Source organism: Stegodyphus dumicola, chromosome X1 (assembly GCF_044657685.1).
Source record: "Stegodyphus dumicola isolate Sdum_Otavi_A_Nest chromosome X1, ASM4465768v1".
Taxonomy (NCBI): domain Eukaryota; kingdom Metazoa; phylum Arthropoda; class Arachnida; order Araneae; family Eresidae; genus Stegodyphus; species Stegodyphus dumicola.
Window position 1 is genome coordinate 98052710 of NC_140780.1, and position 12104 is coordinate 98064813.

General features: G+C 33.8%; 1 protein-coding gene across 1 annotated transcript in view; it reads left to right on the forward strand.

Annotated features, from left to right (window-relative positions):
- LOC118183902 (peripheral plasma membrane protein CASK-like) overlaps positions 1 to 12104 on the forward strand; it is a 367998-nt gene that overhangs the window by 262789 nt on the left and 93105 nt on the right. Inside the window, exon 15 of the mRNA XM_085807886.1 lies at positions 8729 to 8814. Within this exon, the coding sequence (XP_085664012.1) occupies positions 8729 to 8814 (86 nt within the window). The remainder of the gene's footprint in view (positions 1 to 8728; positions 8815 to 12104) is intronic.

Sequence of the window (12104 nt, forward strand, 5' to 3'; positions counted from 1 at the left end):
ATTTATGTGATTTTATGTGGTGTCAAGTACAAAAAGAAGGTGACAGTTTTGTTATTATTTACATTCTATTAAAGATATTTGACCACTGGAATGTTTTGCACTATTATAAATGAATTTCTTTGTTGAATAATCTGAAACATTCAGCTTGTAGTTTTCAAAGATTTTATTTTCCATATTCACAAATGGTGTATTGATATTATATAATTAAATCTAAAGTAGTCTCTATGTAGATAGTGGTCTGCTCTTTCAAATTTCTACCAGAATCATTGGTGCAGTTTTAGCAGTATATCCGATAACTTTTAAAGTCCACTAGAAAATACTTGAGTACCTTGGAATCTTTGCATTTCGGCTGTGATATCTGAAAATGCCTGTCATCATCATCTTCATAATAAAATCTACTTCTTTAAATGCCAGAAATCATATGTTTTTTTCTTAAATTACAAAAGTTTACATTCTTGCATTTCTGCAGCATTTGCATGTGGTAATTGTTAATATATCATTGGAATATTGGATGCTAGTTAAGACTGCTTTTGCAGAGTTTGCCAGTGTATTCCACAGCTTATATTGCAAGGGGAAAAAAGGTTTTGTAAATATTATAAATTTGGGTACTTATGTATTATTCAATCAGCTGCAAAAGTTGTGAAAGAATGCGCCAAATGCTCCTGCTGAGCTCTGAAGGAACTGATATGTCTTTATTGTACAATCAGTATTAGACCCACTTCATTTGTGTGCTTCATAAAAAGGTCATTGCCCTTTCATCTGTGTCTGCTGTTTTGTTAGGCCTTGTAATTTTACTAGAGGCCTTGTTCAAAACACTAGGAGTATAAACTTTCCACTGTTAATTGCTCCAATGTATTACTGTTTAGTTGTCTATATATTCAGGTGACCATGTCATTTTATGAATATACTTTATTGATGGTAAGATCCTATAACCTTAAAAATAATACACTATTTACTTTTCTTTACAATGTAGTTCCAAATTTTAATCTTTTTTTTTTTTTTTCTTTTTCAAAGTGCAAGGAAAGATAAAAAAATTTATTTACATCCTTGTTCATAAAAATAGGTTTGCCCTATTTTTTAGAGTAAAGGGATACACACTTGTTGATTCATTATTTTATGCCCCTGAAAGTCTTACTTTTTGTGAGTATGGGATTGGCAATCCTGAGGTGCCCTAGCCCTTCAGGGGATCAATCTTGGTGAGACGATTGTCACGATCCTGAAGCCCCAGTGATCTCTCCTCTCCTCTGAGCTCAAACCTGTTTCCCTTCCATCCTCCCTTGTGGTTTTCCTCTTAGGAGGTTGGGGCTCGTCATGAGAAACTGGAACAGTCCTTGATTGTAGTTTTCAAGTGGCGAGAAAACTGCCCACGTGTTTGCCGTTATGGAGACCTGTGGTCGAAGTACTATCCCTCAACACACTGCTTTGGCCTCTGCTTCAGCTAAACGGGTGGCACCTTGTTGTCCTCACATGTTTCAATCAGCTGGTCACTAGTCCTTGTGTCAATGGCTTGGGGATAAGCTCTCAGGAGTATCTGCATTTGCGAAAGCTGACTGTGGGGCTTGAGTTTGCATTATAGGTCCGGCTAGCCCTAACATGGGAATCTGTGTTCCCTTGTGGGGTGGTTCGACCCAATCTTCTTCAATATGGCTAATTTAAAAGTATATTTAATTAATACATTTTATTTATTGAAGCGACATGAAGTTAATCATGTTCCAAGCTCCAGTTCTGAAAAATGTACTGTGAAAAAAGTACATACTGATGCAAATGCAAATACTCCTAACAGTTGTCTCTGTTTCCTTTTTGTCTCTAGTCCTCCTGGCGAGCTGCAAAAGATGTCTCTTTTCATAATAAATAAATACATTCATTCTTGGATTGGCAAGACAGGAAATATAAAGCTTCTCCGCCCTGGAGACTTGCTTATTGACAAAACTTCGGCAACCCAGTCTGCTTTTTTACTTCAAGTAACCAAACTTGGGCAAGCGAATGTCACTGTAACAGCACATAGGACATGAACATGAACTATTGTCATGGTGTAACCTCGGAAGACAACCTTCTGTGTTCCTGAAATAAAGATTGCATCCGAGCTGTCTGACCAAAATGTCTGGTGCTAAGTGGATCAAGATGCATAAGGGAGATCAGTTGATCGATATGAAACGCATGATCCTGACCTTCAACTCGTCTGATATGCCTAAGAATATTAAGGTCGGATATTTAAATTGTCCTGTAAGGCCTTATATTCCAAATCCTATTTGATGCTTCCAATACCAGTGCTTCAGCATTCTAAGATATCTTGTCGTGGCAGCCTCACATGCGCCCGATGCTCACAGATTGATCATATTTGTGATAATTGTACCGCTGCGCCTTTGTGTATAAATTGCAAGGGGGAACACGCAGCATTTTCTTGTTTGTGCCCAAAATGAAAATCGGAAAAAGAAGTGCAGACTGCAAAAGTAACTAGGAATATCACATATGCTGAAGCCAGAAGATTAGTCCAAAGCACACAGATTTGATCAAATACATCTTACGCCAATGCTCTTGAAACATCTCGTACAGTTCCCACCCAAACTTCAATTGGTACACAGACTCTACCAAATAAAACCCAACCAATTACAAACAAGAAGAAAAAAGAAAACCCAACTCACTATCCATCAAATGCACTTTCTTTGACGACATCCCTCTAAGTTGTCGTTACTCAAGCAAATTTTGATATTGTTGTTTCAGTCATTTCTCTATATTTGCCTCCAAATGAGGACATTGATTGGCAAGATTTAAATAGAGCAGCTGCCTGAGCCCTTTATCATAATAGGAGATTTTAATGGTCATAGTCCACTCTGAAGAAGTAAAGACACAAATTCCTGAGGAAGACTAATTGAGCAGATGATTAAAGATCATAGCCTTTGTCTCCTGAATAATGGGCAGGGTACTTACTTCCATGAGCCTTCAAGGATATTCCATGCTCTCGACCTTGCCATCTGTTCACCATCTCTGTTGCAATTTTGCACTTTTAGTGTTATTTATTTACAGAGCGATCATTATCCCATTTTTGTATATCTTGCACGAAGAGGAGCAAACCCCATGTCAAAATTCCCTTGGTTCATACTTGATAGGGCAGACTGAGAACTCTTCTCTTCCACTCAAGAACTCACAGGGAATATGGTAAAAGATGTGCATATTGATGACACAGTTTAAGCAGTTGCTAATGCTATTATTCAAGCAGCTATGCTCTCCATCCCTAGAACATCAGGAAAAGTGCTAAAGTATTCAAAACCATGGTGAAATCGGAACTGCCATGAAGCAGTGAAAAAACAGAAAAAAGCATGGGAAATTTTTCGCAGAAACCCTACTTTGCAAAACCTTATAACATTTAAAAGAACCAAAGCAAGTGCATGAAAAGTAAGAAGACAAAGCCAGAGGGATTCCTTTATTTCATATGAGTCATCCTCTACATCTAGTAAATGGGTTTGGGAAAGAGTTAAAAAAGCATGCAGAATATATAAAAACCACTCACTTTCCGTTTTGGGAAAAATAGAAGTATCAATGATACAGTCAAAAGTCTTGAATCCGGACGTCCATAATCCGGAATGATCTATAATCCGGACCTCAAAGCTACAAACTTTCTGCACATGCGTGTAATACGTTTATGCATGCGCGTTTAATGTATAACAGACGGTATAAGCTAAGCTAAAATTATCTAATTATCTATGTCACTTAATGTTGCAGATTGCGTTGTTCCTTAATCTTCTAATTGGAACCGGCTTATTATTTTTTGCAGACTGTTGGAGCAATTTTATAAAAGTAAGCTTGAACTTTTTATTACGTCAAAAAGAATTTCTGATTCTGGAGCTGCCAAAGGATCTACAAAGCGAAAGCATGTTTCGATGTCCATAAAAAAAAAGTGGAATTACTGCAAAAAATGGATAAAGGCATATCCTTTGTTTCTCTAACCATTCCGAAATCTGTTTATCAATTTCATGCTGTTCTGCAGGGGGGGTCACGGCGCGCAATGAACTGTAAGTTGATCTGTCAGCACTGTCCTTATCTTCAGGGCAGATGTTTTTATTTTATTCAGCTTATAATTTCTTACTAAATGTAGTATTTCATCACGATGTACTCTGTCTTTGATATGATTTAAATCAAATTCCTCGTCAATATAAATATCACGAATGCACATCAAATAGTTTTGTGGTTGCAATTTTCTAATTTCGACTATGCGTAATGTATGCTTTAAGCATGCGCGAGTTGAAAGAAGTGTTTAATAAAGTAAACAAATAAATATTAAGCTTTTTTTTGTAAATTTTGATACTCTTTAGATCATTATTATATTCCCTGTCTAATATGTCCCCACAAGCAGTACGACATTTTGAAATCCACTTTGGAAAAATGAACAAATCCAGCTTCTTGATATTTTCCAGTTACGTCAAAACAATCACTAATGAGATCATCTACAGACAAATTTTTGCTGAGCACAGGCATAGAGACAGCAGTTATCTTTCCACATATACAGATGGATCTAAGTCAACTTGTCATGTTGAGATGTCATTTATAACTGGTGGCCACATGGAGGGCAGGCGTTTACACAACACTTCCTCGGTCTTAACCTCCAATTACGCCATAAAAAATTCATTATATATACAGACTCCTACATTGCATTAGAATCTTTTTCCAGCACCGAGAATCCTGTGATAGTGGATGTACTCAAGTTGAAATTAAATTAACAAGTCATGGATATGAAATTCTGTACTGGGTTCCCGGACATACAGGAATAAAGTGTAATGAGCTGGCAGACATCGCAGCCTAATCTGCTGTTGAACTGTCCGGTCACCTCATCCTTTTGAGAGATATCAGTCATGTCATCAAACAAAGGGTCTTAAAATGGCAGCGACTTTGGGACTTCCAATCTTGTAACAAGTTAAAAACGGTGAAGCCTAAAATAGAGCTTTGGGATTATACTAAAAGTCGCAAGGAAGAAGTTCTTTTGACTTGGCTTAGTATAGGTCACACTAGAGCGACACATAACTATCTACTAAAAGCTGAGAATGAGCCTTTTTGTCCAAATTGTAATGTTTTTCTGTCAGTCCATCACATTTTAATTGAGTATCAATATTTTAAGTGTCTTCATCAGAAGTATTTTAATAGCTGTGACCTGCCTCTCAACCATTTAATCGGAAGAGAGGTCAATACCAATTTGTTTCAATATCTGAAAGAAAACTTTTATTTTATTTTGAGATTTTATGTTAGAATTTTAATGTTATATATTTTAATGAATCAGATGTGTTATGATTTTAAATTTATACTGCATTCATCTTTATCTGAATCTTAATCAGCATTTCATCCCACCATTTCAATAGCTTACTACTTGAGTTGATTTTACAAGTGTGCTATTGTTTTTAAACCTTTTTCTCTATCTAACATATATACAATAAGTCCTGTGTTTGGCGCATTTGGCCTTTAGAGCTTTGCGTCATAAATCCATTACCACCACCATCACTATTTAATGAATCAAGTGTGTATCTCCCCCTGCTCCCAAAAAAAGTCTTTTCAGCTAACTGAATTGGATAAAGCATGTGGAATTTCTGTTCATCTATCAATGTAATTAAATTTGCATTATCATTAGAAAAAAGCTAGGAATTTTTTCTGTTATATAAAGAAGCATGATTTCTGTGAAAAAGAAGCTGCTGTTCTGAGGATTGCATGCGATCCTGAATGACTACTTTTGCAGATTTTATCATAACAGCTGGAGCCACCTTGTGTGATGCATAAAAGACTGCACTGACAGTGCTCATAGCTTAAGCACTGTCAGTGCAGTCTTTTATGTATTTTTTGTTTCAAACTGCACTAGGCTGCAGTTCAAAATCTCCAAAACTATGTATTATGTTCTGTGCTTTTGGGTGTGGCCTATTTTCTTGTTATCATTAAACAAGAGGTTGGTATAAACTGGAAACATTTTGCAAAATAAAATTCTGCTGGAGGATAAGGAAAATTATCCAGAAATATTTTCTTTTTACTGACATTTGACGTAACATTTTACAAATTAAAAAAATTCCAAACATTTATTAAAATCACTGAATAGTGCAAGTTTAGAAAGCCAAAATCTGTGAGTCTGCTCGGGCTGTTAATGGTTATAAATACAGAAACTCAACTTCCAGTTTAAAACTAGTATGTAGTTTTCAGTTTAAAACTAGTAAAAAATGGAAAATAACTACTGTATTGCTTTAGATTTAAGCTGCTTGTTTTATTCAAATTTTTAAGACATAAATTCAAAGGATGCAACCCAAATTTGAAGGGAATATTTTAAATTTATTTCTGAATAAATTAGTTAGATTATATTTATTTTAGTATGTGTAAAAATATGGCTTGTTTCCTATTTCAATATCTATTATTTATTATTATTATTCCAATTTTAAAATCCTACTAAATAACTACTAAAATTTGAGGGTAAATTTTTTGTTATTTTTCACAATTTTAAAATCCATTTGTGGCTTAGATTCAAAGTAATATAGTATTGATACTAATTTGTAGAAGCAGAAGTTTCTGCTTATGTTTATACTAATATCTTTAATCATTGAAAATAGTTCTAGAATAATTGATTTAATTTTGCTGATTCTGATATGCAATGGAAGACCTGGCAGGAACCATTTATATATCCAGTTTTTATGAAAATTGAAGTAATAATGCCATCTAGTAGATATTACCAACAGCTTTCACATTATGAATCGCTTCAGGGAAAAGAAGGTATTTCATGTCCCTAACTGTAACCGAGCAAAAATTTTGCATACTGGAGAAAATCAATTGCCCATGCTCCAAGAGATGCATTTATGTCTAACTTCTTTATCAGACCTTACTCATGTTTCTTCTGTTTCTTGTAATGGGAACTTGTTGATTTCATCTATCAGTTCTTCAGTAGTGCTTGTGAACATGGAAAGTGAAGCTTCCAATGCAGACCCCAATTTAGCTTAGTGAGTTTTCTGCCAATAAGAGGAAGAAAATTTGAGAATCCACAATATTATGAAGGTTTTAAACTACAGTTACATGCGAGTTACGGAGTGACTTAAAGTGCAAACTTTTTCGGTGTTTTCCTTTGATTTGTAATGGTGGAAACAATGAATTTAGGAATTAAAGTATCCAAAATCTTATCAGTCATAAGGCTTTTGCCTGTGATGCACTGGCATTCTCAAATGTCGGCGAATGAGGTATCATCACACATTGTTTCTTACTCTTATCAAGCACCTTGTTTCCAAGATGGGCATGTAATGATTTGTCAGTTTGTATAAATGGTTTTACTTCATTCCATGGCATTAAAAAAAATCAAATTAAAAAATAAAAGAAGCTTTGGCTGTTGACAAAAAGGCACCAGCAAATCACAGAGAAAAACATAGAAACAGGAAACATGCAATTCCAGAGGAAACTCTTATTTAATTGAGTGTACCATCTCACTCAGTAGGAGAAAATCTTCTCATTCCTTAAAAATGAGTAAGAAAATACACCTGCTGGAAAATTTAAACATAACAATATTACACATCATGTACAGTCTGAACAATCCAGTGTCATATGAGGAATTCAGAGACGTTTTGAATTACATGTTTAACATCAGATTCAGTTACCTAAGCAAGGACACTTGTAATGTTATGATGCATTGAAAACAGAGATTGATATGCTTGCCGAAAATTGTAAAAACATGCTAAAAGGCAAGAAAAAGGAAATCTGGCTTGAGATCTAAAAAATAAAATGACAGTAAAAGAGTCTCATTTGCTGAGCTAATTATAACAGCAAAGAAGCCTTTGTTCCTGAAATTCGTAGAAGAAACTGAGGGAAAAGAATTATAGACACCTTGAAAAAAATTGAAAATTCGTTTCTGTACTATTTTGTACCTTTATATATAGATATATATATATAATGCATATGTATGTATATATAATACATATATGTGTGATGTATCAGCTTTAGTCGTAGCTTAAATAATCAGACGATAAGTTTAAAAAACAGGATCCATTTATTATTATTCAGGAGAAATAGCAGTTACAAAAATCAGATATCCGGAGTAAATAAAAAGAATTACTAATAACTTTTTGTGTGAAGTTTACTGCATCGTGACATTTAAGAAAAAGCCCCAATATATCTTTTGTGAGTCCTTTATAGCCTCTGGAAAGGCAGAGCTTCCAAGAAATGACGTCAGCCAATCCAGTTCGCTTTAAATACTTCCAGAACATTCTATAACTGTACGTGTAGAAAAGGCGGGAAAAACAACTTAACTACGGGGCTGTGAATTTAATTCCTTATACTTTCAAATAAGAGAATGTCGCCATTAAAAATGAAAAGAACATACAGTTAGAATTTTAAGTGTATTCTTGACTATGGAATTTTATTATTACATATATATATATATATATATATATATATTTATACGTATATGTATTTAATACAATTTTGTTAAATAAAGGTTGAAAGTTCATTATGGATTTTTTGCATGGTTTTGTAACCACATTTCCTGTATCATTGAAGTTACCCAAATTAGATTCATTTTACTCAGAATCCCTGTCAGTGAACTTGAATGGTTTTTCCACTCAAAAGTCCATTTTTTCAAAATCCCTGTCAGTGGTCATAAATGGTTTTTCCTTCCAGGTCTTCAATAATGATTTATATGATGGAAATTAAACAGAATGATCTCTATTACTGAATTTACCATTTTCAGAGAATATTAACTTTATCATTTTATTCTTAACATGTCCAGCTACTTTGCACGTTGGGGATGAAATACGAGAAATTAATAATGTTAGTGTTGCAAATCAAACAGTAGATGCTCTTCAGAAGATGTTAGTAAGTACCATGATTTTTTCCTCTTACATTTATTTCACAGTTATTTGTTAATTTTAGAAGTTTTCAGATATTTCTTAATAATCTTAATTTTCTGGATAAAAATCTGCATTTCTTTTAGGGACCTATCAGCATTTTGAAATGATTTGTGTGTATGTTTAGGAAATGAGTCTTTGATATTCTATTGGCTTAGTGTCATTGGCTGGAATGTTGAGCACAGTTAATGTTAGTTGTTATATAGTGATCAGCCAATTTGCATACTGTTTATATATTGTAGTTTTTAATAAGCAAATAAAAAGTTTTAGAGCCATTATAATTTAAAATAAGTAGTAGTAATTTTTGGGTCAGATAAAAATTTTAAAGTAATTACATTTACATAAAAAATTACTGCTTGATTTAATCTTTGCAAAATGCAGTTTGCTGTTTTGGTGAAAAATATTTGAACTGGAGGAAAGTAAATTATACCATATTAATTAGAAAATAAGATCCCCTCCCTTTTTTGCTGCATTTTCATTCTAAAATTTGGTAGGGTCTTATAAATGGGTATTTTGATAGATGAAATTGAAGAATGAGTGGAAGAAGTTTCATTAATATATATCTATATGTGTGCATGTATTATTATACAGAATAATAACATTGTTTAAATAATAAATAAACCACACACGTAATTACTGTATATACAAACTGCATAACTAAAACTAATTAAAATAACCACATCTAGGTGAGGGATTTCAGTTTAGGCTTACGTGTACTGTACAGTACAAAGTCTGTAATCCGGACGTCCATTATCCGGAATGATCTATAATCCGGACCTCAAGGCCACAAACTTTTTTTTTAATGTTTTATGCATGCGCGTTTAGCACAAAAAACGAAGCAACTTAAACAACTTACATTGAAAGAAATGTTTAATAAAGTAAACAAATAAATATTAAGCTTTTTTTTGTAAATTTTGATACCCTTTAGATCATAATTGCTCCTAATTTCATAAATTACGGTTTCATATTTTTAATTGTATAATTTCTGTATGCCATCTTACCTGATTTAAATTGATGATCTATAATCCGGAAAAACCCTTAATCCGGAATCGGCGAAGTCCCGACGAGTCCAGATTACGGACTTTGTACTGTACATGTTACTGGTGTACCTAAGATAAATATTCACCTGTATTTTTATTTCTTAAAAATTAACCTAAAATGTTAAAATCTTATTTTCAAAGAAATATGGTGTCTGTAATAATACTCCTCAGGGACTCACTTTCTATGAGTTTGGGGTAGGACAGTCCTGAGGTACCATAGCCCTTCAGGGCATCATCATCTTGGTGAGATGGGTGTCACATTCCTGGAGCCCCAGTAATCTATCCTCTTTTCTGTCTGCCCTCCTCTTAGCTGTAACTTCTTTCTTCCTTTCTCCCTTGCAGTTTTCCTCTTTGGAGGTTGAGGTTTGTGGTAAGAAACTGTTACAGCTCTTGCGTCCAGTTTTCAAGAAACAATAAAATGCTCATATGTTTGCCATCCGTGAAGATTTGTGTCATTGAAAAGGAATGTACTAGCAGTTGAGAGGTGAGGCACTGTCTCCAATACACTGCTTTGGGCTCTGCTTCAGCTAAACAGGAGGCACTTTGCTGTCCTCATGGATGTCAATTGGCTAGTCTTCTGACCTTTGTGTCGCCAAAGTGGGGACAAGCTCTTGGGAGTACTTGCTTTCGAGAAAGCTGACTGTGGGGCTTCAATTTATGTATAGCCCTAACACAGGAATCTGTTTCCTTATTGGGCTCCATGGTGGATGAAGTGCTCAGACCCAAATCATATTTCATCTCAACATGGGATCAAAAATATCTATTCATGTGAATATGAATTCTGATTGTCAAGTCCATCAAAATGCTCAACCATCTGAAAAGGCTTCTGTGAAAAAAATATTCTCTGACATAAATGCCAATAATTGAAAAATTTGGCCACATTTCCTTGTTGTTTCTAGCCCTTCTGATGAACCACATAAGATGTCTCCTTTCTTAATAAATAAATATATTCATTCATATGTTGGTGATCCTAGAAATATAAACCATATCTGTTCTGGAGACTTGCTTATCAATGACACTTCAGCCACCCAGTCTGCTTCCTTACTTCTAATAACCAATCTTGAGCAAACCACCGTCATTGTAACAGCGTATAAGACACTGAATTTTTATCGGTGTGTCATCTCGGAAGTGGACCTTCTGTTTGTTTCAGAAGAAGCGTTCATGTCTGAGCTGGCTGATCAAAATGTCTGTGGTTATAGGTGGATTAAAATGCAAAACAAAGGCCAGTTGATCGACACAAAACACATGATCCGGACCTTTCAACTCACCTGATCTACCAAAGAATATAAAGGCTGGATGTCTTAATTGCATGTAAAGATCCTATACATTCCAAACCCTATGGAGTGCTTCCAATGCCAGCATTTCGGCCATTCAGAGATTTCCTCTCTTGGCAACCTGTTGTGCACTTGATGCTTGAAGGTTGGTCACGATAATGAAAATTGCACCCTTGTGCATAAACTGCAAGGTTGACCACCCAGCATTTTCTTGCATGTGCAATAATTATTTAACATTAAAACATATGTGGCAGTAAATATCTCAGCAATTTTTGAAAACAGTGTGTTAATTTTTAATAAAAACTGAAGTATACAATTATAAAGTAAAAGAAAAATATGTACTTGCATTTTTTTGAGTATTTAACATGTGTCATATATATATTGATAAGTACCACAAAAAAATCGGATTCATAATTTAGATATCTATGAAAAAAATTTGAAAAATGTAATATAATTTTAAAAATGTAATCCAAAGAAAAAAATTTGAAAAATGTAATCTAAGGAATTCGAAGAGATGAATAATAAAATTTTAAAATGGCGCACAAATGCACAAATATTCTGTAACCAGTCAGAGAGCTGATTACATCACGAATAGAATTAAAATTATTTAAATAATCATACATAATAAAATCCTTTTAAAAAATGCAACATTAAATTGTATTTTAATATTTAATAGCCATAAATAATGTTTAAAACATTATATTAAATTTATAGATATTAAAACCATTTACTTTTAAAGTAATGCGACATCATACATTACATCATCCACAACATAAAATATTGTAAACAATAAGATTTTTATTTCAAATAAAAATTCAAAATTAATTTGATTTTTAATATTTAGAAGCCATAAATAATATTTAAAACATGGAATTTATGCATAATAAAACGCACTACTTTTTAAATAAAGTGACAACAAAGTATCGGTTACCATAAATAACTTG